The 27,250-nt window shown below is 50.8% G+C and overlaps 1 protein-coding gene across 1 annotated transcript in view; it reads right to left on the bottom strand.

Annotated features, from left to right (window-relative positions):
- LOC141089046 (hippocampus abundant transcript 1 protein-like) overlaps nt 1–16,751 on the bottom strand; it is a 75,738-nt gene extending 58,987 nt beyond the window's left edge. The window contains exon 1 of the mRNA XM_073575316.1: nt 16,223–16,751. Within this exon, the coding sequence (XP_073431417.1) occupies nt 16,223–16,303 (81 nt within the window). The 5' untranslated portion in view covers nt 16,304–16,751. The remainder of the gene's footprint in view (nt 1–16,222) is intronic.
- Nucleotides 16,752–27,250: the final 10,499 nt, after the last annotated feature.

Below are 27,250 nucleotides of genomic sequence, written 5' to 3' on the forward strand. Positions count from 1 at the left end.
ATAAGATTGGGATTGAAGATGGGAATACCCTTTCAAATCTTTAGACTAGTTTCCGCCACTACAGTCCCCACTTGTGTTAAAACTGCTTGGTTTGCTGAAATGAGACGTCATCAGGGGATGGTGATAGAAACAGGGTGAGTGACACCATTCCTGATGACAAATTGCTTCAGTGCGGTAGTGAGAACAGAAACAGCTACTGATGGCGGCAACAAAGATGCTGGCGGCACTTCTCTATCATTGCTACTGAGTCAGGAGAACATTAAGTGACAGAAGCTGTGCTAAGTGACCACGACGCTGCCCTCTGATGACACGCCATTTCAGGAGGGGGATTATAGAAGATGCAGAGAAGTGACTCCATTCAAATGAAACATCACAGGAAGCAGAAACTAACAGATATAGGGATAACTTATAATAAAGCAAATTACAATAGCGGTTAGGCCTTAAAGATAACCATTTACAAATTGCATTATAACTATCAGACAACCCTGTTAAGCCCCCAATACATAACCTGACTAATCTCAACCGAGCTCAAAAATATTGGAAAGTTTGGTGGGCTTTAGATTTATCTTCCAGATCACACTGATGGATGCCTAATATGGTGAGAATACAGCCATTATCTGTACCCCTGTATATACTGGGAGTGCCCAATCTAAAAAAAGTCAAAATTCAGGTAATGATTAGTGATGAGTGAGTAAACTCATCACTCGGGTTTTCCGAGCATGCTCGAGTGTCCTAGTATTTTGGCGTGCTCAAAGATCTATTTTTTGGTCACCTCAGCTGCATGATTTGCGACTGCTGGACAGCCAGAATACATGTCGGAATTCCCTAACAAACAGGCATTCCACACATGTATTCAGGCTGTCTAGCAGTCGCAAATCATGCTGCTACGGGCGGCAGAAACAATCTCCGAGCACGCCAAATACTCAGAGGACACCCGAGCATGCTTGGGTAAACCCGAGCAACGAGTCTACGAGCTCATCACTAGTAATGACGAGGATGGGAATAAGATGTAGAACACCTGGTAAAGTGTGAACATTAGAAGTTGCCTTAATTCCCCCATTAATGGCAATGTTCCTGCTTAACTTAATATCGGTTTAGTCTGGAAAACTGCTGCGGCGTAAAATTTGATTAAATTTAATTCATTCTATATTGCTTGCCATGCTTTACACAGATTTCATACTATAAAAACCCCATCAAACTAAAAATAATATTAAAATGTGTCATTTTACCCTTTTTAATAACTTATGAAGTGTCTGACGTTCTATACTCGCAGTCATGATACAAAGGGGTAACACTGTGTGCAATATCTGGCTTCCTTATAGGCCTGTGGGTCAAAGCTCAGAATGGAGTCACATGGATAGTCATTTGTAGGAAGAATTTGAGGAATGTCACACGACCATGAAATACTTTACAACGCACAAAACTACGTTAGACGTCCTCATTGTGAGTCATGAAGACCCAGAAATACTAAGGATTCATTGTTTGAAGATTTTATTTTATCTAATTTTTTTTCCTACTTTTATGGCATTTGTTGTCGGTTTGCACACCTAATTCTTTAAAATGGCGCAGGCAGGATGAGGAATCTTTGTGCAAAATCAAAGACTCTCCTTTTTTATGTCTATTTTTGCGCAGTATTAGGGTATGTGCACAAGTATGCAAAAAATTCCTGACTGAAAACTGGACTCCTTCCCAGAAAACGTGCGTTTTCTGTGCGATTTTTTTCCGGAGCGGCCCCAGTCTGATAGAAAATAGTTAGAAATGCGGATTTTTCCGCAAAATTCATGAGCATGCTGCGTTTTTTACCGCGATGCGCTTTGTTCGCGGAAAAAAACGCATCAATATGCACATCGTCAGCTCATCCCTAATTGACGATTCCTCCTATGACACTGCACAGTAGGAAAGAGGCGGAGGGATTTGAGGGAGAGCCGCAGAAAACTACTGCGCATGCCCAAGATTCCCAGCCCCGCTGTGCGAATAAATCAGAAGAGATCTCTGGCCATGCGTCCACGCAGGCGCGATAGCTCAGACATCATGTGATGTCAGAGGACGGGCAGCGCTAACTGCGCATGCCCAAGAAAAGATACTACAGTGCAGGCCCAAGGAATTGAAATGAACGCTGAGGGGGCGGCGCCAAATTCAAAAGGAGGACATGACTGATGGATGTGAGGCGTCTGTGTCCGAGGGGGAAAGACCTGCCCCCCGGTCAAACCTCTGGGATGTCAGACAAATTTTAAAAACGCTTATTTATGCGGTGGAAGGGACGCTAAATAAAAGAGCCACCTTGACAGAATGCAGCATTAATGCTGCACAAGGTGGCTCTTTTACTTAAAAACGCCTGGGGGGGTGACAGGTTCCCTTTAAGCATGACAGCGTCATAGAAATACATAAAGCTGTCTTGCTCCGGTCCCGCATCCAGTCCATGCAGTGCAGTCTGTGATTGAACCAGGATTTAAAGATGTTTGCATGAGCCCTTAATTACACCTCTTACTGTCCAGATCTGTGTGCTTCTCCAAATGCTATTGTCTGTCTAAATATAGCGCACACTCCAGAACAAAACAATATCTTGCATAATTATGACATGATCTGCATGTTACACTAAATTTTTAAAGCTGCAGAATTTATGCACCTATTTAAATTGAGTTACTTGCAGATCTTCAATGCGTTTGATTTTTTAAATTGCGTTTTTGACGCCAAGTTTCTTGTCTCTTGTTGGTGTATCATGCTGTAAATAAAGCTTTGTTTTGATACTCCCTGGTATTATTGATATACGTGTGCTCGGATCACATGCGTTTCCGCAGCTTAAAATGCAAATTGTCTCTTCAGAGAGGAAGAGGACTAGAACTCTAGTGCCACCTATTGGAGGTAGCAATCCTAAAAGTCAATGTTGACCCTTTAACAAGCCTAGTTACATGACTTAGGATAAAAGCCAAGCCACAATCTCCATTTGCAGACACAGTGTTTCGGGGTACTGCCCCTCATCAGTGCAAAGTGGGTGAAGATCTGGTTTGGCTGTGAGAGAGGCGTCTGACCGATATCCAAGAAGTATCATTTCTCCTTGCGGAGAATGACATGCTAAGCATGTCGAGGTGAGGAGACTTAAAGCCGCAATGCTCCTCTGGGAAATATGCTAATTATGCAGCTTAAAATGCATTTACTTTCTTTACCTGCAGATTTGCAGCATCTATAAAGAGTCTATAGAGAAAAACCCAGATAGAAAACGCAGCATACCCACAAGAGAAATTGACATGCTGCGGATTTGAAACCTGCACCGCTTCTTACCCCTTCATACACGATGGCGCTACACTACCACATCTACCAGCATCCTGTATTCTGGCCTTGAGTACATCTTACCCCTTCATACACGATGGCGCTACACTACATCTAACAGCATCCTGTATTCTGGCCTTGAGTACAGGCTATCCCTTCATACACGATGGCGCTACACTACCACATCTAGAGAATCCTGTATTCTGGCCTTGAGTACATCTTATCCCTTCATACACGATGGCGCTACACTACCACATCTATCAGCATCCTGTATTCTGGCCTTGAGTACATCTTATCCCTTCATACACGATGGCACTACACTACCACATCTACCAGCATCCTGTATTCTGGCATTGAGTACATCTTACCCCTTCATACACGATGGCGCTACACTACCACATCTAGAGCATCCTGTATTCTGGCCTTGAGTACAACTTACCCCTTCATACACGATGGCGCTACACTACCACATCTACGAGCATCGTGTATTCTGGCCTTGAGTACATCTTACCCCTTCATACACGATGGCTCTACACTACCACATCTACCAGCATCCTGTATTCTGGCCTTGAGTACACCTTACTCCTTCATACACTATGGCGCTACACTACAGCTAAAGAATCCTGTATTCTGACCTTGAGTACATCTTACCCCCTTCATACTCGATGGCGCTACACTACCACATCTAGAGCATCCTGTAAACAAGGCCAGAATACAGGTTGCTCGTAGATGTAGTGTGTAGCGCCATCGTGTATGAAGGGGTAAGATGTACTCAAGGCCAGAATACATCTTATCCCTTCATACACGATGGCGCTACACTAGCACATCTAGAGCATCCTGTATTCTGGCCTTGAGTACAAGTTACCACTTCATACACAATGGCGCTACACTACCACATCTACGAGCATCCTGTATTCTGGCCTTGAGTACATCTTACCCCTTCATACACGATGGTGCTACACACTACATCTACGAGCATCCTGTATTCTGGCCTTGAGTACAAGTTACCCCTTCATACACGATGGCGCTACACTACCACATCTACGAGCATCCTGTATTCTGGCCTTGAGTACATCTTACCCCTTCATACACGATGGTGCTACACTACCACATCTACGAGCATCCTGTATTCTGGCCTTGAGTACATCTTACCCCTTCATACACGATGGTGCTACACACTACATCTACGAGCATCCTGTATTCTGGCCTTGAGTACAAGTTACCCCTTCATACACGATGGCGCTACACTACCACATCTACGAGCATCCTGTATTCTGGCCTTGAGTACAAGTTACCCCTTCATACACGATGGCGCTACACTACCACATCTACGAGCATCCTGTATTCTGGCCTTGAGTACATCTTACCCCTTCATACACGATGGTGCTATACTACCACATCTACGAGCATCCTGTATTCTGGCCTTGAGTACATCTTACCCCTTCATACACGATGGTGCTACACACTACATCTACGAGCATCCTGTATTCTGGCCTTGAGTACACCTTACTCCTTCATACACGATGGCGCTACACTACCACATCTAGAGCATCCTGTATTCTGGCCTTGAGTACACCTTACTCATTCATACACGATGGCGCTACACTACCACATCTAGAGCATTCTGTATTCTGACCTTGAGTACATCTTATCCCTTCATACACGATGGTGCTACACTACCACATCTAGAGCATTCTGTATTCTGACCTTGAGTACATCTTATCCCTTCATACACGATGGTGCTACACTACCACATCTAGAGCATCCTGTATTCTGGCCTTGAGTACAGGTTACCCCTTCATAAGCAATGCCAAATCTGACATTAAATACAGAAGTCTATTCCGCAGTCGGGTGTTAAATTTGTCACTTCAATGTCAGCCCCAAACTAACAAGCCTCCTGCTGGTGTATGGGGAATGGAGACGAAAAGGAGTGACCTGGATTCTAAAAGAGCAGCAATGCTTCATCATCCCCTGGTCCGGGCACCCTGCAAAACTACCTCTGTGTCTTATTGCATACACATTACTGGTAATATTTAAAACACACCAGCCAAAGTCCCCTCCAAAGGGTTCATATGACGACACAGCCCAAAGATGCCATCGTCTGACATGTCCCAGTAACACACACAGGAATCTTAAAGAGAACTGGCATTTATATAGACTCGTGGGGTGGAAATCGTCCTGTCCCCCACCCTGACATTCCATAATCTGGAAAAGTCAGATAAATATTACTTCTTTTAACCTCTTCAATGTTTCCAAACCCAGAAACAGAACAAAATGAGACTGGTGCGCAGCAACGTCATTTACTCATTGCCTCGCGTTATGTTCATTGTTTGCCGCGTGCACCTACCGTACAGCGACCACTGGATGAAGTGCTCGGTAGCAATCAATCCAGTGAAAGGTCCTCTAATTGGCCTGTTAGGTGTGATTGATGTGCTGTAACTAGAGATTGCTATGGTCTGTCTAGCAGCGGTCTTCCTGGCCTGATCAGGAAAGTCTGGCACTGGCACAGAGGTGAAGTATTAATCAGAAAAGCCTATAAATAGGAAGATACACGTCTAAATCCGTGTGTAAGTCCTGCTACTCCTACATGAGGGTTCTGCATTTACAAGCCGTGCGTACAGTGGATAGGAAAGAAACAGCAGAGAAATTCCCGACTGGCGGCCTCCTTCCCGCAATGTCTGCCACGTCCAGAATAATCTGCAGTATACCTGCCTTGGCAGAGACACAAGGTTATTATAGACAAGCGCTGGCTTAGTAATTACTTGTCACCAGCAGAAGGTCCCCAGGTTCTGTGTAGACTTCAGCAATCTCAAGTCACTGTGTGCAAAATAATAAGACATCCCGGAGGTGAGAGACCAGTGTCGCGGGCACGCTTGTGTAGCAACCTCGCGTCGCTCCTACATAACACACACAGAGCACCGCAATCATTTCCAACTCTGCACAACACTTAATATTAACCGACCAAAATAAAAGGATCCAAACTCCATCAGACCTGGCGGTGGCCATCTATTCTGAAAAATAGCTATAGGTAGAGAAAAATATTGAAATGAAAGAACAGATGTGGACAAATCCTAAAAGATCTACAGGAATACCTCCACGGTAGCTATACTATGGACGCAGTTAGCAGCCATGAATAACAGTCCTGTGGTGCTGTCAACTTCTAGGAAAAGGCCTGGATTGGTGGCATTTTGGGGGGGGAATATGACTTTAAAGGAAACTTGATTCAAGCTACCTGAAGCATAGTGGCCGAGTCCGGTGAGGACCCAAGTAGGCTTCTCACCACCCCGACTGACTTACAGCTACCTCCCTAAGTACACAAGGAGAGACCTGTCAATCACCTGGAGCCTTGTAGGAGAAAACCGGCCAGGGTGGCTATGGATAGTCCGGTGTCTCCCTATAGTCCCAGGCCACCTCTTCACATTATGATGTCTCTGAAACAATGCAGCGTTTCAGAGAAAAATATACCTGGCTGCAACCGTGCAGCAAAACGTCTCGAACACCTTGGTGTTAATGAGGGAGGCCATACAGGCTACCACTTCCAAACGGAACAGTCACTACTGCTCATCACCGTGACAGGTACTTTAGGTATTTTACCAGTTTCATATAAGAACAGTATCGGCATCAGTCTAGTTTCCTTACTTGTACGCGGAGAAGCTCTGCCCTGAGAGGAAGCATTATAATAAGCTAGCTGAAGAGCCCAGCGTTGCCCGGGCATAGTAACTGTGGTTAGTTATAACAAATTATGATTATCCTCCACCTCATAGTCCAGTGCCCATATACCCATCACACATCCTCCATCCCATAGTCCAGTGCCCATATACCCATCACACATCCTCCATCCCATAGTCCCATGCCCATATACCCATCACACATCCTCCATCCCATATACCCATCACACATCCTCCATCCCATAGTCCCATGCCCATATACCCATCACACATCCTCCATCCCATAGTTCCATCACACAACCTCCATCCCATGCCCATATACCCATCACACATCCTCCATCCCATAGTCCCATGCCCATATACCCATTATATCCTCCATCCCATAGTCCCGTGCCCATATACCCATCATACATATCCTCCATCCCATAGTTCCGTGCCCATATTCCTACCACACATATCCTCCACCCCATAGTCCAGTGCCCATATACCCACCACACATATCCTCCACCCCATAGTCCAGTGCCCATATACCCATCATACAAATCCTCCACCCCATAGTCCAGTGCCCATATACCCATCATACAAATCCTCCATCCCATAGTCCAGTGCCCATATACCCATCATACATATCCTCCATCCCATAGTCCAGTGCCCATATACCCATCACACATCTAATATATAAAGCTCAATGTGGGTGTGTATGTCCGGGACTGGCATCCGCACCGTCGCAGCTACAGCCACAAAATTTGGCAGTGTCACACGTCTGGACCCCGAGAGCGTCATAGGCTATGTTGTGAGGCAAAGTTTTAACCCCGCGCATTCCAATTCACCAAACAATTTTGCCCCTATCTACATAATGGGGAAAAAGTGCGCGTGTGAATCAAGCCACGCCCCTCATGATGTCAATGGTTGCCATGGCGACGCTGTCATCATAGGTTGCAAGCCCCACCCCTCATTAAGATGTCAATGGTTGCCATGGCGACGCTATGTCATAATAGGTTGCAATGGCGAAGATGCTGTCACAATGGTTGCCATGGTGACGATGATGTTTTAATAGGTTGCAATGGTGACGGTTATGTTATAACGGTTGCCATGGTGATGATGATGTCATAATGTGTATATGGGCACGGGACTATGGGATGGAGGATGTGTGATGGGTATATGGGCACTGGACTATGGGATGGAGGATATGTATGACGGGTATATGGGCACGGGACTATGGGATGGAGGATATGTATGACGGGTATATGGGCACGGGACTATGGGATGGCGGATATGTATGATGGGTATATGGGCACGGGACTATGGGATGGAGGATATGTATGATGGGTATATGGACATGGGACTATGAGATGAAGGATGTGTATATGGGCACTCGACTATGGGATGGCGAATATGTATGATGGGTATGGGACTATGGGATGGCAAATATGTATAATGGGTATATGGGCATGGGACTATGGGATGGAGAATATGTATGATAGGTATATGGGCACTCGACTATGGGATGGTGGATATGTATGATGGATATATGGGCATGGGACTATGGGATGGAGGATAATTATAATTTGTTATAACTAACCACAGTTAGTTACTATGCCCGGGCAGCGCCGGGCTCTTCAGCTAGTGTTTGCCATGGCAACCTATTATGGCATCGTCGTCGCCGCCATGGCAACCATTATGGCATAGTCGTCGCCGCCATGGCAACCATTATGGCATCGTCGTCGCCGCCATGGCAACCATTAGGACATCGTCGTCGCTGCCATGGCAACCTTTAGGACATCGTCGTCGCCATGGCAACCTTTATGGCACCGTAGTCGCCATGGCAACCTTTATGACACCGTAGTCGCCATGGCAACCTTTATGACACCATAGTCGCCATGGCAACCTTTATGACACCATAGTCGCCATGGCAACCTTTATGACACCATAGTCGCCATGGCAACCTTTATGACACCATAGTCGCCATGGCAACCTTTATGACACCATAGTCGCCATGGCAACCTTTATGACACCATAGTCGCCATGGCAACCTTTATGACACCATAGTCGCCATGGCAACCTTTATGACACCATAGTCGCCATGGCAACCTTTATGACACCATAGTCGCCATGGCAACCTTTATGACACCATAGTCGCCATGGCAACCTTTATGACACCATAGTCGCCATGGCAACCTTTATGACACCATAGTCGCCATGGCAACCTTTATGACACCATAGTCGCCATGGCAACCTTTATGACACCATAGTCGCCATGGCAACCTTTATGACACCATAGTCGCCATGGCAACCTTTATGACACCATAGTCGCCATGGCAACCTTTATGACACCATAGTCGCCATGGCAACCTTTATGACACCATAGTCGCCATGGCAACCTTTATGACACCATAGTCGCCATGGCAACCTTTATGACACCATAGTCGCCATGGCAACCTTTATGACACCATAGTCGCCATGGCAACCTTTATGACATCATAGTCGCCATAGCAACCTTTATGACATCAGTCGCCATGGCAACCATTATGACATAACAGTTATCATTGCAACCTATTATGCCACCATCTTAGCCATGTCAACCATTATGACATGGACTTCACCATGGCAACCTTTATGACATCATCATCGCTATGGCAACCTATTATGACATCTTAGTCACCACAGCAGTGTGGCTTGATACACACATGCAAACACACACTCATTATATATATATACACACACGTTCTACAGAACATGGCCCTAACCTCATCCAGAAGCAAAAAACGTCACATTGAACCAAGTCATCCACTGACACTACAGATACGGGACTCAGGAGAAACAATTACTATATTAATGCAGTGTGTCCTTCAGAGATTGGGAAATGGGAGCTCCAGGGAAAGCTAGATTAAGCCAATGCCCAGAAGAAAACTTCATATACACTAATGAAATAGTACATTCGCTAGTGATTTCAGAAGATAAAGAGGTAACCGAAAGCATAACACTTCCAAATCGGGAGAGAAGAGCCACTACTGAAATGACCTCTGTCAGCCACTTGTCAGATGTTGGCACTGCCTAATGGGCATGCACGAGACCTTACAGCCAATGGACACCACATCAGTAGCGCCTAACACCCTCAGAAATGAGAGGCGCTGGACAACCCCTTTCTAGTCAATCATAAGTGCCACACTCTGCATGGGTACCTAGGGATCAATGGGAGCGGAGACATCTGGAACAATCAATATTAAAGAGGCTCTAAACGACGTAATCTTACAAAATCTTCAGCGCATTTTTCTATTTTCCAGAAATTCCCTGTTCCCCCAATCAGCGCTATTACTGACAAATTCTGAATAACAAGAGTCGACTAGTGTGCCTGTTTGTCAATGGTGTGTGAGCTTAAAATCCTCTGACGACGACAGTGTCAGGGTGGCTCCAGATATGTGATCTTGGGTCCTGTTCACATTCTGTCCATGTCTCCAGCTGTACCCTGAAATGAAAGGGTTCAGACAAGCTCCTGATGGAGCCGAATAATGGAAATTAAGTACTAGGTAGGAAACTTTGGGCCCAGTCTGCACTCCTTCCTGGTGGTGTCAATCTATTCAGGCGGGCACAAGGACTTATAAGTAGACTGAAAGCTCAGATAGACGCCCATGGATCTTGGTCCGATCACAGGCCGCAAAGCACAGACCGTTCATGGGTCTCTGGACCAGAGCGTGACGGCCCCGTAGTAATACATGATGCCATCATGCTCAGGTTGGGAGTCTGTGCATTGTGGTATGTGATCCCACTGAGATCCACGGATGTCTGCATGAGCCTTCAGACCGCTATTCTAATGGAAGCCCTGGGACAGAGACATGAACGTACTGCCAAAGGCAACGTGAACAGGCCCTTACTGATTACACTCATTCATGAAAGTAACCAGCGCCAAGGAGATCCCGGGCAACCAACTCCCAGCAGGGGAAGCCTAGGAGATCCAGAGTAGGATTATACATCCCCTGGGCAGGGTCTGATTCGTCCGGGCTTTCTCTACTGCAAATGGTATGGTCCGCTGACTGGACAGTGTTGGGGCAGATTCAGACATCCGTAAACAAACTGCGTACAGACCAGTCACAGGTATCCCAACCTGAGCTCAGCTGCCCCATATAAGCCTGTGAGACTGACAAATTCTGGTCAGGAGACCCACGGCCGGTCTGTGCACCTGAACCATGCTCCACCAACGTCTCAATTCATCCTTAAGGGTCTGTGCACACGTTGCGGATTCTGCTGCGTTGTACAGTACCATTGTAATCTATGTAAAACAAAAAACGCTGTGCACATGCTGCAGATTTTTCCACGCAGATGTGAATCTGCAGCACATCAATTCTTTGTGTGGAATCCGCAGCCTTTTCACACCCATTCCATTATAGGAATCCGCAGGTGTAAAAACGCAGGCGAAATCCACACAAAATCTGCAGAAAATCCGCAGGAAATCTGTACTAAATATGCAGGTAAAACACAGGACATTTTACCTGCGGATTCAGCAAAATCTGCGCGGAAAAATCCGCAGCTGAATCCGCAACGTGTGCACATGGCCTAAGAGTTCAGATTCACGCTGGGGGAGGGTAGAGACCAGCAAATGTAGCCAATCTGGCAGGGAAAGTACAGGGGCCACATGCACAGAGGCACCTAGAACAAATGTATATGGCAAGGCGGCAGCTCTGTTGAGTGGGTGCCAGGTGTTCCTGGCAGACGACATTCCACGTGCAGGACCGGCAGCAGCTCACCACAGAGCACACTCAGACTTAACCACAAAGGATCGCCCGTAATCCCCAGCTAATACTGTGGTCACACAGCGGCCACTCCAGGAGCCAAGATCAATTCTCAGTAGCCGCACACTGACACAGCGACACTCAGCAGCCCACCCGTGGGCCAGCCACCGCTCACAGTGCCCCCCCCCCCCCCCCGACACTCAGCAGCCACCACTCACCGTGCCCCCCCCCCCCGACACTCAGCAGCCACCACTCACCGTGCCCCCCCCCCGACACTCAGCAGCCACCACTCACCGTGCCCCCCCCGACACTCAGCAGCCACCACTCACCGTGCCCCCCCCCCCCCCCCGACACTCAGCAGCCCACCCGTGGGGCCAGCCACCACTCTCACTCAGCAGCCCACCCGTGGGGCCAGCCACCACTCTCACTCAGCAGCCCACCCGTGGGGCCAGCCACCACTCTCACTCAGCAGCCCACCCGTGGGGCCAGCCACCACTCTCACTCAGCAGCCCACCCGTGGGGCCAGCCACCACTCTCACTCAGCAGCCCACCCGTGGGGCCAGCCACCACTCTCACTCAGCAGCCCACCCGTGGGGCCAGCCACCACTCTCACTCAGCAGCCCACCCGTGGGGCCAGCCACCACTCTCACTCAGCAGCCCACCCGTGGGGCCAGCCACCACTCTCACTCAGCAGCCCACCCGTGGGGCCAGCCACCACTCTCACTCAGCAGCCCACCCGTGGGGCCAGCCACCACTCTCACTCAGCAGCCCACCCGTGGGGCCAGCCACCACTCTCACTCAGCAGCCCACCCGTGGGGCCAGCCACCACTCACCGTGCCCCCCCCCCGGCACTCAGCAGCCACCACTCACCGTGCTCCCCGACACGCAGCAGCCACCTGTGGGCCAGCCACCACTCACAGTGACCCCTGACAATCAGCAGCCACCTGTGGGCCCAGCCACCACTCACAGTGCTCCTCGACACTCAGCAGCCACCTGTGGGCCCAGCTACCACTCACCGTGCTCCCTGACATGCAGCAGCCACCTGTGGGCCAGCCACCACTCACCGTGACCCCTGACACTGACACGCAGCAGCCATCTGTGGGCCAGCCACCACTCACCGTGCCCCCCCCTGACACTCAGCAGCCACCACTCACCGTGCCCCCCCCCGACACTCAGCAGCCACCACTCACCGTGCCCCCCCCCGACACTCAGCAGCCACCACTCACCGTGCCCCCCCCCCCCCGACACTCAGCAGCCACCACTCACCGTGCCCCCCCCTCGACACTCAGCAGCCACCACTCACTGTGCCCCCCCCCGACACTCAGCAGCCCACCCGTGGGGCCAGCCACCACTCTCACTCAGCAGCCCACCCGTGGGGCCAGCCACCACTCACACTCAGCAGCCCACCCGTGGGGCCAGCCACCACTCTCACTCAGCAGCCCACCCGTGGGGCCAGCCACCACTCTCACTCAGCAGCCCACCCGTGGGGCCAGCCACCACTCTCACTCAGCAGCCCACCCGTGGGGCCAGCCACCACTCTCACTCAGCAGCCCACCCGTGGGGCCAGCCACCACTCTCACTCAGCAGCCCACCCGTGGGGCCAGCCACCACTCTCACTCAGCAGCCCACCCGTGGGGCCAGCCACCACTCTCACTCAGCAGCCCACCCGTGGGGCCAGCCACCACTCTCACTCAGCAGCCCACCCGTGGGGCCAGCCACCACTCTCACTCAGCAGCCCACCCGTGGGGCCAGCCACCACTCTCACTCAGCAGCCCACCCGTGGGGCCAGCCACCACTCTCACTCAGCAGCCCACCCGTGGGGCCAGCCACCACTCTCACTCAGCAGCCCACCCGTGGGGCCAGCCACCACTCTCACTCAGCAGCCCACCCGTGGGGCCAGCCACCACTCTCACTCAGCAGCCCACCCGTGGGGCCAGCCACCACTCTCACTCAGCAGCCCACCCGTGGGGCCAGCCACCACTCACTCAGCAGCCCACCCGTGGGGCCAGCCACCACTCTCACTCAGCAGCCCACCCGTGGGGCCAGCCACCACTCTCACTCAGCAGCCCACCCGTGGGGCCAGCCACCACTCTCACTCAGCAGCCCACCCGTGGGGCCAGCCACCACTCTCACTCAGCAGCCCACCCGTGGGGCCAGCCACCACTCTCACTCAGCAGCCCACCCGTGGGGCCAGCCACCACTCTCACTCAGCAGCCCACCCGTGGGGCCAGCCACCACTCTCACTCAGCAGCCCACCCGTGGGGCCAGCCACCACTCTCACTCAGCAGCCCACCCGTGGGGCCAGCCACCACTCTCACTCAGCAGCCCACCCGTGGGGCCAGCCACCACTCTCACTCAGCAGCCCACCCGTGGGGCCAGCCACCACTCTCACTCAGCAGCCCACCCGTGGGGCCAGCCACCACTCTCACTCAGCAGCCCACCCGTGGGGCCAGCCACCACTCTCACTCAGCAGCCCACCCGTGGGGCCAGCCACCACTCTCACTCAGCAGCCCACCCGTGGGGCCAGCCACCACTCTCACTCAGCAGCCCACCCGTGGGGCCAGCCACCACTCACCGTGCCCCCCCCCCGGCACTCAGCAGCCACCACTCACCGTGCTCCCCGACACGCAGCAGCCACCTGTGGGCCAGCCACCACTCACAGTGACCCCTGACAATCAGCAGCCACCTGTGGGCCCAGCCACCACTCACAGTGCTCCTCGACACTCAGCAGCCACCTGTGGGCCCAGCTACCACTCACTGTGCTCCCTGACATGCAGCAGCCACCTGTGGGCCAGCCACCACTCACCGTGACCCCTGACACTGACACGCAGCAGCAGCCACCTGTGGGCCAGCCACCACTCACCGTGACCCCTGACAATCAGCAGCCACCTGTGGGCCCAGCCACCACTCACAGTGCTCCCCGACACTCAGCAGCCACCTGAGGACCAGCCACCACTCACCGTGACCCGACGCTCAGCAGCCACCTGTGGGCCAGCCACCACTCACCGTGACCCCTGACACTCAGCAGCCACTTGTGGACCAGCCACCACTCACCGTGACCCCTGACACTCAGCAGCCACTTGTGGACCAGCCACCACTCACAGTGCTCCTCGACACTCAGCAGCCACCTGTGGGCCCAGCTACCACTCACAGTGGTCCCCGACATGCAGCAGCCACCTGTGGGCCAGCCACCACTCACAGTGGTCCCCGACATGCAGCAGCCACCTGTGGGCCAGCCACCACTCACCGTGGTCCCCGACATGCAGCAGCCACCTGTGGGCCAGCCACCACTCACCGTGACCCCCGACACGCAGCAGCCACCTGTGGGCCAGCCACCACTCACTGTGACCCCCGACACGCAGCAGCCACCTGTGGGCCAGCCACCACTCACTGTGACCCCCGACACGCAGCAGCCACCTGTGGGCCAGCCACCACTCACCGTGACCCCCCGACAATCAGCAGCCACCACTCACCGTGACCCCCGACACTCAGCAGCCACCTGTGGGCCAGCCACCACTCACAGTGCTCCCCGACACTCAGCAGCCACCTGTGGGCCAGCCACCACTCACAGTGCTCCCCGACACTCAGCAGCCACCACTCACCGTGACCCGACGCTCAGCAGCCACCACTCACCGTGACCCGACGCTCAGCAGCCACCACTCACCGTGACCCGACGCTCAGCAGCCACCACTCACCGTGACCCGACGCTCAGCAGCCACCTGTGGGCCAGCCACCACTCACAGTGACCCGACACTCAGCAGCCACTTGTGGACCAGCCACCACTCACCGTGACCTTTGACACTCAGCAGCCACTTGTGGACCAGCCACTACTCACAGTGGTCCCCGACATGCAGAAGCCACCTGTGGGCCAGCCACCACTCATAGTGGTCCCCGACATGCAGCAGCCACCTGTGGGCCAGCCACCACTCACAGTGGTCCCCGACATGCAGCAGCCACCTGTGGGCCAGCCACCACTCATAGTGGTCCCCGACATGCAGCAGCCACCTGTGGGCCAGCCACCACTCACAGTGGTCCCCGACACGCAGCAGCCACCTGTGGGCCAGCCACCACTCACCGTGACCCCCGACACGCAGCAGCCACCTGTGGGCCAGCCACCACTCACCGTGACCCCCCGACAATCAGCAGCCACCACTCACCGTGACCCCCGACACTCAGCAGCCACCTGTGGGCCAGCCACCACTCACAGTGACCCCCGACACTCAGCAGCCACCTGTGGGCCAGCCACCACTCACAGTGACCCCCGACACGCAGCAGCCACCTGTGGGCCAGCCACCACTCACCGTGACCCCCGACACGCAGCAGCCACCTGTGGGCCAGCCACCACTCACCGTGACCCCCCGACAATCAGCAGCCACCACTCACCGTGACCCCCGACACTCAGCAGCCACCTGTGGGCCAGCCACCACTCACAGTGACCCCCGACACTCAGCAGCCACCTGTGGGCCAGCCACCACTCACAGTGACCCCCGACACTCAGCAGCCACCTGTGGGCCAGCCACCACTCACAGTGACCCCCGACACTCAGCAGCCACCACTCACCGTGCCGCCATCCTTCATCAGGATCCTCTTGACCAGCATGACCCTGCTGCCCGCCGCCTTCTTCTTCTTGCCCGGGCTCATCTTGCTCTCCTCATCCTGCCCTCCGGCTCCTGTCACCACCGATGCCCGGGTCACTATCAGGGGACCGTCGGCAGCACACTCCGCGGGGTCCAGGGCTGGGCTGGACGAGAGATCTATGGTGGCCACCAGCACCGGGTGGACCGAGTGCAGGGCTACGGGCTGCGGGGCCGCTGGGTACAGGGGCACCGGGCACAGGGCGGCCGGGCTCAGCAGCACAGGGTAGGCAGCACAGCGCACTGCTCCCGCCTTCTCCTCCGCGCTGGCAGGGGGGCGCGCTGGTCCGGAGGAAGGCTCGGGCCGGTCAGCTCCGGTGCCCTCTTCCGGCCTCCTCTCGTCCTTTGAGGGATCCAGACTCCAACCCCGGTCCGATTGGACCTGCCCGCCTACACACTCACAGGCCGGCAATCTCGGCCTCTTCCAGCTGCGACTGCGCACTCCACTCTGCACGCCGGATGCGCGTCACCAGCCGCCCATAGTGCCCGACTCTTGCCGGGAGCTGCGTCACAGCACTCAGAAGACAGCCTGCGATTCTCTAGGGGACGCTAGAGGGCGGCAGAGACACTGCAGCTTACTGGGAACCATGGAAACGACGCACACGCATTCCTGAGGAACGTAATCCGCTCGTTCATCACGTTGAGGGAGAGCAGTGACGGAGGCTGAATGCAAGAAGGAGGCATTATTCTGTCCTTCCCTAGGAGGGCGCCAAGTATTACAGCTGGAGTATAGGGAGAGAGTAACCCATAGCAGCCAATCACATTCCTTGCTCTCATTTCTCAGAGACACTTTTTTGCCTTTTTGTAATTTTATTATTATTATTATGCATTTATTCCATGGCGCTTTACATGTGAAAAGGGGAAATATAGACAAGTATGACATACATGTGTAAGACAAGGGACACACAAGTACATAAGGAGAGAGGACCCTGCCCGCGAGGGCTCACAGTCTACAGGGATGGGTGAGGATACAGTAGGAGAGGGTAGAGCAGGTCGTGCGGTGGTTCAGTAGACCGAGGATCATTGCAGGCTGTAGGCTTGTCGGAACAGGTGGGTCTTCAGGTTCTTCACCACCGTTGATGGTGAGAGTCTGATGTGTTGCGGCAGAGAGTTCCAGAGTATGGGGGAAGCACGGGAGAAGTCTTGTATGCGGTTGTGGGAAGAAGAGATAAGGGGGAGTAGAGAAGGAGATCTTGAGATGATCGAAGGCTTTGTGCGGGTAGGTACCTAGAGACCATGTCACAGAAGTATGGAGGAGACAGGTAGTGGATGGCTTTGTATGTCATGGTTAGGGTTTTGAATTGGAGCCTCTGGGCGATAGGAAGCCAGTGAAGGGCCTGGCATAGGGGGGAGGCTGGGGAATAACGGTGAGACAGGTGGATTAGTCGGGTAGCAGAGTGTAGGATGGACTGGAGTAGTGCCAGAGTGCTAGAGGGGAGGCCAGAGAGTAGGAGGTTGCAGTAGTCGAGGTGGGAGATGATAAGAGCATGCACTAGTGTTTTTGTGGTTTCGTGGTTGAGGAATGAGCTGATCCAGGAAATATTTTTGAGTTTGAGGTGGCAGGAGGAGGCGAGGGCTTGGATATGTGATTTGAAAGAGAGCGCAGAGTCGAGGATCACCCCAAGGCACCGAGCGTGCGGGACTGGAGAAAGCGAGCAGCCATTGACATTGATGGATAGGTCTGGTGGAGGGGTAGAGTGAGAAGGGGGAAAGATGAATTCTGTTTTGTCCATGTTCAGTTTGAGAAAGCGAGCAGAGAAGAAGGCTGAGATATCAGACAGACATTGTGGGATTTCAGTCAGTAAGGAGGCGAGGTCGGGTCCAGATAGGTAGATCTGCGTGTCATCGGCATAGAGGTGATACTGCAATCCGTGGGATTCTATGAGCTGTCCCAAGCCGAAGGTATAGATAGAGAATAGTAGGGTCCTAGGACAGAGCCTTGGGGAACACCAACAGACAGGGGGCGAGGTGAGGATGTGGGGTGTGAGAGGGAGACACTAAATGTTCGGTCTGTTAGGTATGATGAGATCCAGGATAGGGCCAGGTCTGTGATGCCAAGAGATGAGAGAGTCTGTAGCAGGAGGGAATGGTCTACGGTGTCGAAGGCAGAGGACAGGTCCAGGAGAAGGAGGACAGAGTAGTGTCGCTTGCTCTTGGCAGTTAGTAAGTCGTTAGTGACTTTAGTTAGGGCAGTTTCAGTTGAGTGATGCGGTCGGAAGCCAGATTGTAACCGGTCAAAGAGGGAACAGGAGGAGAGGTGGGAGGACAGTTCAAGATATACACTCACTGGCCACTTTATTAGGTACACCTGTCCAACTGTGTGTTAAGACTTAATTTCTAATCAGCCAATCACATGGCGGCAACTCAGTGCATTTAGGCATGTAGACATGGTCAAGACAATCTCCTGCAGTTCAAACCGAGCATCAGTATGGGGAAGAAAGGTGATTTGAGTGCCTTTGAACGTGGCATGATTGTTGGTGCCAGAAGGGCTGGTCTGAGAATTTCAGAAACTGCTGATCTACTGGGATTTTCACGCACAACCATCTCTAGGGTTTACAGAGAATGGTCCGAAAAAGAAAAAAAATCCAGTGAGCGGCAGTTCTGTGGCCGGAAATGCCATGTTGATGCCAGAGGTCAGAGGAGAATGGGCAGACTGGTTCGAGCTGATAGAAAGGCAACAGTGACTCAAATTGCCACCCGTTACAACCAAGGTAGGCAGAAGAGCATCTCTGAACGCACAGTGCGTCGAACTTTGAGGCAGATGGGCTACAGCAGCAGAAGACCACACTGGGTACCACTCCTCTCAGCTAAGAACAGGAAACTGAGGCTACAATTTGCACAAGCTCATCGAAATTGGACAGTAGAAGATTGGAAAAACGTTGCCTGGTCTGATGAGTCTCGATTTCTGCTGCGACATTCGGATGGTAGGGTCAGAATTTGGCGTAAACAACATGAAAGCATGGATCCATCCTGCCTTGTATCAACGGTTCAGGCTGGTGGTGGTGGTGTCATGGTGTGGGGAATTTTTTCTGGGCACTCTTTGGGCCCCTTGGTACCAATTGAGCATCGTTGCAACGCCACAGCCTACCTGAGTATTGTTGCTGACCATGTCCATCCCTTTATGACCACAATGTACCCAACATCTGATGGCTACTTTCAGCAGGATAATGCGCCATGTCATAAAGCTCGAATCATCTCAGATTGGTTTCTTGAACATGACAATGAGTTTACTGTACTCAAATGGCCTCCTCAGTCACCAGATCTCAATCCAATAGAGCATCTTTGGGATGTGGTGGAACGGGAGATTCGCATCAGGGATGTGCAGCCGACAAATCTGCGCCAACTGTGTGATGCCATCATGTCAATATGGTCCAAAATCTCTGAGGAATGCTTCCAGCACCTTGTTGAATCTCTGCCACGAAGAATTGAGGCAGTTCTGAAGGCAAAAGGGGGTCCAACCCCTTACTAGCATGGTGTACCTAATAAAGTGGCCAGTGAGTGTACATGCTGTTCCAGTAGTTTTGAGGCGTAAGGGAGAAGAGATATTGGGCGATAGTTAGACACAGAGGATTGGTCAAGGGAGGGCTTTTTGAGGATGGGTGTGATTGAGGCATGTTTGAAGATGAGGGAAAGACACCATTTGTAAGTGAAAGGTTGAAGAGGTGTGTTAGAGATGGGATGAGGACTGTGGCCAAGTTAGGGATGAGGTGAGACGGGAGTGGGTCGAGGGCGCAAGTGGTGAGGTGTGATCTTGACGGAAGGGTGGAGAGCTGATCTTCTGTCATGGTGGAGAAGCTGACGGAAGGGTGGAGAGCTGATCTTCTGTCATGGTGGAGAAGCTGGCTTTTGCAGAACAGGGCTTGTCGGGGTAGCCATTTAGGGAGGGCTAAATTAACCCTTCACAGTTGAGCCAGTGATGTCCAAATTATTCCAGTGTTGCTAGCAACTCAAATGACCACACGGAGATGGGGGTCTCTATACGGGAGGATCGAGGCAGATCACTAAGCCCCTTTATTTTAGTCACTTCTCTTATAACATTTTGCTTAATTATGCAAAGTTCTCAACTACCAATAAAATCATCTCACTCTGTAAGCCAATAATATTGCAAGAAAACCGGAAACTACATATGTCTGTATCCAAATAGAAAGTAGTATAATGGCATATTCTTCAGAGTTTTACACCCCCGCCTCCCTTATCTTGCACCTGATGGGAACAGTCTGGTTTCGTGACAGTTTGAACTTTTACCTAATTACAAAATTTATCTTACATCAACAAAAACGGAGAAACGAAACCTTCAGAGAATGGACAAAACGAAACTTCAGCTCTGATTTTAGTTTTAACCCTTCACAATCCCCCTAGATAAATTTTTCAACACATATGCAGCATCAGTGGTGCTATCCCAAGCTAACAGCTTGAGGGGTACTGGTCTTCACATGACTGATGCCGTGTTATCAGTCATGGCTGTCGCGGCGCACCCATCCCCCCTGTATACTGCAGTTCATGAATAACAATTTTTGATGAGGGTGGTGGAGATCTTTTGTAGGTAGGCATGTGCTTGGCTTCAACATCTTCATCAAGTAGCCTTTTGAGATCGGTGCAGAGAAGAGCAGGGGCAACGACACCTTTTGTATCATCATTAGCTGGCTTAGTGCAGAATTTCCTAATACATACAGAAATACACCAAAGAACAAGTTTTAGTATCACATACACAACAAGGATACAGGCAGCAATGTGCAACAAGTTTTGTAAGATCCCAGCTATCCAGCCCCCTATTCCCATAAACCAATTGGCTGGATTGAGAAAGGAGAAAGTGTTTGACCACCAACTGTCCTTATTACAATCATTGTCTTTATCGTATTGATCTTTGAGTCTTTGAATATCTTCTAACTTTAACTTCTACCAATAATAATATGGAAAATGCGAAAAACCAAAACATTATGTCCCCTTTATTTGCTATTGGCTTGTTGGGTGATGAGGAGAACTTGATCGGGACCGCCATACAAGGGTTCTAGTCCGTGCTTCCTGACATGCCTCTTCACAACTACCAAATCACCAGGCTTCAGGTTATGACAGGTGTCGGTTTCTGCTGAATCTTGAAAAGAAAAGGAAACTAGAACATAGGTGTTAGCAAGATTTTTACTAAGCTGAATAACATATTGAACAACACGGTCAGTCTCTTCTGATAACTGCTGGGGCTGGAAATTTGCAACTGGGGGCCTAGTACCAAACAATATCTCATATGGGGACAGGCCATGTTTTGCAGTAGGGGTAGTACGAATGTGGTATAGTACAATGGGTAGGAGCTCTGGCCATGGAGCCGTAGTCTCCTGCATCATTTTGGTCAATTGTCCCTTCAGTGTGCCGTTCAACCTCAACTTCACCACTGGATTGTGGGTGGTACGGAGTATGGAGGGCTACAGTGGATCCAAGCATTGTCAGAAATTCTTGGTACACATGAGAAGAAAAGGCCGGACCTTGATCACTTCCAACAACTTCTGGAACCCCATATCTGCATATAACTTCCATCACCAGTTTCTTCGCTGTGGTCTTTGCAGTCATGTTGGTAACGGGGAATGCTTCCGGCCAACTGGAGAACCGGGGCCCAGTAGAATTTTTGCACCAGTGCGAGGGCCTGATTCTTTCCTCGATGTGTAGGCCCATGTGCCTATGTGGCAATAGCAGGGTACATCCGCTTAGGGAGACACACAAGTTGGTCCTTTTTCCAGAGACCATTATCCATACGTGCCCCATCAGTCTTCCATCAGTCTTCCATTGCTTCACCTCTTCCTTTGGAGACATTCTCTGCATCGTCATTAAGCGGTCTTGCGGGGTCCGACAGAAAACTTCAGTCTGTTGTAGATCATCAGGTTCTTGTAGGGTCAGTGCTTCTTGTAACTGTTTACGCTGAGAGCGTGTGGTCACCATAGTTGGTATGGTTGGTTCAACGGGTAAGAGAGCGGCGGCTTTTGCTTGCATATCCACAAATGCGTTGCCAACAGTCTATGGACTGGTCCTAGGACCGTGCGCCTTAACTTTGATAATGGCCACCTGAGTAGGTAATTTGATAGAGTCCATGAGGGTTTTAACAGCTTCACCATTTTTCACTGGGGTTCCGGCAGTAGTAATAAACCCTCGATTGGCCCATAGAGCCCCAAAATCGTGAGCAATACCAAATGCATACCGTGAGTCCGTGTATAACACCAGATCAGGATTTGGGAGTGGATTCTCACTGACGTTTGGTGGAGTAGATGTTTCTACAGTCAGAAGTTGGGAACAATCATGTTGGAGGTAATCCTCATCACTGCCATCTTTCCTTATAGTTCATTATACGTCTTTCAAGGCGTTGTAAAGGGGTTGCATTATGCGGGATGCATCCAGTATCCACTGACAAAAATAAGTGCATAGTCCAAGAAAACGCTGGAGTTCAGTTTCATCTTTTGGGAATGGAAGGGAGCTGACAGCTATTTTTCTTTCTTCTGTGAGGTGTCTGACACCCTGAAGGAGACAGTGACCCAAGAATATCACTTGACCAAGGCAGAACTGAAGTTTCGAGGCCGAAACCCGACAGTTCAGTGCTTCCAGATGCTTGAGGAGGCTAACAGTGGCAACAATGGCTTCCTGCTCTGTCCATGCACACAACAAAAGATCATCCACATACTGAAGCAGCGTAACCTGGGGGTGATCTAACTGCCAGGGCAAGAGACACTCGCTCATGTTTTTTGCAAACTGGTTGGGACTGTTTTGGGCCCCTTGTGGCATAACCGTCCATGTTAACTGTCGTCCCTGAAAAGTGAATGCAAACAAAAACCAGCAATCTGGGTGTAATGGAATGCTAAAGAAGGCATTGGTAAGATCGATGACTGTAAACCAAGCAGCATCCTGGGGTATTTGAGACAAAAGAGTATGTGTTTTAGGCACCACTGGAGTTTCCAGAATAGTAGCTGCATTAACTGCCCGTAGATCTTGTACCAGCCGGTACACATGGGGCTGGCTAGGTGGAGTCTTTTTCTTAACGGGAAACAAGGGCGTATTACATGGAGAAACACAGGGTACCAGGGCACCGTTATCAAGTAACATTTGAATTTGTTCCTGAAGGCCCCGCTCCTGATCATGTTTCAAAGGATATTGATGGACTTTAGGAAAAGGGGCACCAGGTTTGAGAAACACTTTTACTGGTTCTACAGGCATTTTCCCTATATCATTTGGCCCTTTTGACCAAAGTTTAGATGGTATCTCTGAGAGGTATGGGGTGAGTCGTTGATCTTCAGGCAATATTGGGGGTGGATCTGGGCCTATCAGGGCCATCATAACCATGGGAAGGGCATGCAAAATACAGATTTATCTTCACTGTCTTCATCTACATAGGGATTATATAACGTAAGAGCCATCTGACCATCATCTTGGAATTGTATTCTGGAGCGGAACTGTGATAATAAATCTGCCCCTAGTAAATTTACTGGACATGTGGGAGAGATTACAAACTGAATAGTAACGAGAATTAGCAGGGAGCGGCTGAGGAGCAGGGTTCCCAGTAGCTGAAGTCTGAGGGGGGGGCGAGAGTTTGCTGTATGGGCTGAAGGGCACAATGTGTGCTCGCAGCTGCGGTGGGGGCTAGAGGCTGCTGTTTGCTCTTTTTTTTTCTTCTCTCTGCTGAACAGAGCGGGTTAAAGTCTTCTGAAAACTTTTTTTTTTTTCCCTCTGGAGCTGGTAAATGGAAGGGGTGGATACTCAACCACTAGCAATAACGGGGACTAAGGCTGGTGGCGGATGATAATAGGTGCCGTCAGCAGAGGTGGGGGCTGCGACTCTCAGTCTCCTTGTACAATTGTCATCTAGCAGGGAGACCTCTTCTTTCAAATTATCACTTTTAACTATTCGACTGCCTGACACATTGTCTCATTAATCTCAGTTCCTTCTTTAATCAATCACTTTCTCAAACCACAGTCACTTTCTTGAACCACAATACATCCCGTCTTTGCCATAATAATAGACAATTTTCCTTCTTCAACATAGCAGTAACAGAAACAATCAGAATTCACTTGCTGTTCAATGTCCACATAACCTTCATTATACCGTACAATTCATGTGCCAAGCCACGGAATTCCTCAGCGCCTTCAAGTAATCCATCATCAGTCAACCTTCCTTTATTCTTTTTAACTCCGTCATCCCATAGCGTAGGCTGTAGCCTCCCGCCCTTAGGAAATCCCAGAATCGAAAATATTTTTCCTGCATTCTTGACAGATTTCTTTCCTCGTCTTTGAATCATGAGACTAACAGTATCTGATCCTTCACACAATTCCAAACTTTTCTTTTTCTTCCACAGAAACATAATTCTCTCCTTTAGAGCTAAATATCCTGACAAATTGTGCACAGATCTGGAGCGGCCGTATCAGTCTGTTCCACAGGGTCAACCCCCTCTGGGAAGCCCAAAATTCGTGGTACTCAGTGAAAGGAGGAGGGCGTCTCAGACTATCCCTCCGGACACCTCTGGTTATATATATCTATCTATATATACCTGAGTTACGTATCCTACCCAGTCTTCGATCACTTCACCACGCCCAATTACTAATAATGATCGGGAATTTCAGGATATTTTGACTATAAAGAGAGCCACAATCACTGGTCAATCCGGGGTGTCCGTCCCTTATGAGGTACGGTTCAAGAACTGGGCCCCCAACGGGACTACACCTCTATATGATTCCACCCATGAATCACCCCACCACGGGGACAAACCTCAGATCCTCTTTGCAGCAACAAGCACAGGAAAACCACACCAACGGTCAGTCTGAACAGTATAACTGCCAACTTATGTGGTTGTCGTGGGGGATGATCAGTCCCAATTTTCCAGCACCTGTGTCCGCTCCGAGGGTCCTTTGTCTTGTTGTCCTCTGGGGGCAGAGGCGTCCCTGTTCGGGGGCCCCACGTTGCGCGCCAAGCTGTTGGGGTAGCTATTTAGGGAGGGCTAAATTAACCCTTCACGGTTGAGCCAGTGATGTCCAAATTATTCCAGTGTTGCTAGCAACTCAAATGACCACACGAAGACGGGGGTCTCTGTACGGGAGGATCGAGGCAGATCACTAAGCCCCTTTATTTTAGTCACTTCTTTTATAACATTTTGCTTAATTATGCAAAGTTCTCAACTACCAATAAAATCATTTCACTTTGTAAGCCAATAATATTGCAAGAAAACCGGAAACTACATATATGTCCGTATCCAAATAGAAAGTAGTATAATGGCATATTCTTCAGAGTTTTACACCCCCGCCTCCCTTATCTTGCACTTGATGGGAACAGTCTGGTTTCATGACAGTTTGAACTTTTACCTAATTACAAAATTTATCTTACATCAACAAAAACGGAGAAACGAAACCTTCAGAGAATGGACAAAACGAAACTTCAGCTCTGATTTTAGTTTTAACCCTTCACAGGCTGAGCGGCTAAGAGGGGCATTGGGGGCTGCGGGCCAAAGTTTTGTCTGATCGTGTCGATCTTCTGCTTAAAGAAGGAGGCAAAGTCTTCAGCAGAAATGAGAGGAGGGGGAGGAGGTGCTGTGGGACGGAGTAGAGAACTGAAAGTGTTGAAGAGCAGTTTAGGGTTGTGAGACAGGGAGGATATGAGAGATGCGAAGTAAGTTTGTTTTGCGCCAGAGAGCGTGGACTTAAAGCTGACAAGCGACTGCTTGTATGCGTTGAAGTGCTCAGTAGAATGGGTTCTCTTCCATCTCCGCTCAGCGGCCCTGGAAACCCATCTCAGTTCTTTGGTCAGGCTGGTCAGCCAGGGCTGCCTGTTGATTGTTCGAGTTTTGCTCTGCGTGAGGGGGGCAACCGAATCAAGTGTTGCTGTTATTGTGGTATATAAAGTGGCAGCAGCATCTGTGTCATGAAGGGAAGCTATGTCTGTAAGAGGGAGAAGGGACTCAGAGAGTGATTGTAAATTGAGGTGTTTGAGATTCCTGCGAGGGTGAGCGAGTTTATGGAGCGGGGGTTGCTTAGTAGGAGAGGAGAGGGAAGAGAATGACAGTAGGTTGTGGTCAGACAGGGGGAGGGGTGACTTATTGAGATTAGTGAGGGAACAGAGACGAGTGAAGATAAGGTCCAGTGTGTGACCATCTTTGTGAGTGGCTGCAGAGGACCATTGAGTGAGGCCGAGGCAAGCTGTGAGCGATAGAAGTTTAGAGGCAGCCGGGGTGGAAGTGTCAATGGGGATGTTGAAGCCGCCCATGATGATGGTGGGGATGTCAGCAGAAAGGAAATGGAGTAGCCAGGTGGCAAAGTGGTCGAGAAAGGTGGAGATGGCTAGTTCTGGGGGCGGTAGATGACAGCCACTTGGAGGTTGGAGGGGGAATAGATGCGGACGGAGTGCACCTCGAACGAGGGAAGAGTAGCGGAGGGTGGCAGAGGAATTGGGGTAAAGGAGCAGGTATCAGACAGGAGCAAGCCAACTCCTCCACCACGTTTGTTGCTGGGGCGAGGGGTGTGAGAGAGATGGAATCCGCCATAGGAAAGCGCAGCTGGAGAGGCTATGTCAGAGGGAGTGAGCCAGGTTTCAGTGATGGCGAGGAAGGAGAGTTTGTTGGTGATAAAGAGGTCATGGATAAATGATAGCTTGTTGCAGACAGAGCGTGCGTTCCATAGGGCTCCAGGTAAGGGGGTTGAGGGAGTGGGGGCTGGATGAATGGGTATGAGGTTTTCATGGTTGCGAGGACGTGTAGAGGATCGTGGCAGGGTGGTAGAAGTGAGTGTAGGGATGTGTTGAGGAGGGCCAGGATTTGGGGATACGTCGCCAGCAATGAGGAGTAGTAGACAGAGCATTAGAAGGTGGGAGCAGGATAGGACATGATGTGGCCGTGTGTGTCTGGAGAAAAAGGATTGTATGTGGAGGAACAGTTGTGAGGAGAAGGTTAGGTGGCTGGGGAGAATGGAGGGGGAGATGAATAGTTCCTTACTAGGAGGGG

This window comes from Dendrobates tinctorius, unplaced genomic scaffold, assembly GCF_039654945.1.
Source record: "Dendrobates tinctorius isolate UK_male_01 unplaced genomic scaffold, ASM3965494v1 ptg000044l, whole genome shotgun sequence".
In the NCBI taxonomy this organism is placed as follows: domain Eukaryota; kingdom Metazoa; phylum Chordata; class Amphibia; order Anura; family Dendrobatidae; genus Dendrobates; species Dendrobates tinctorius.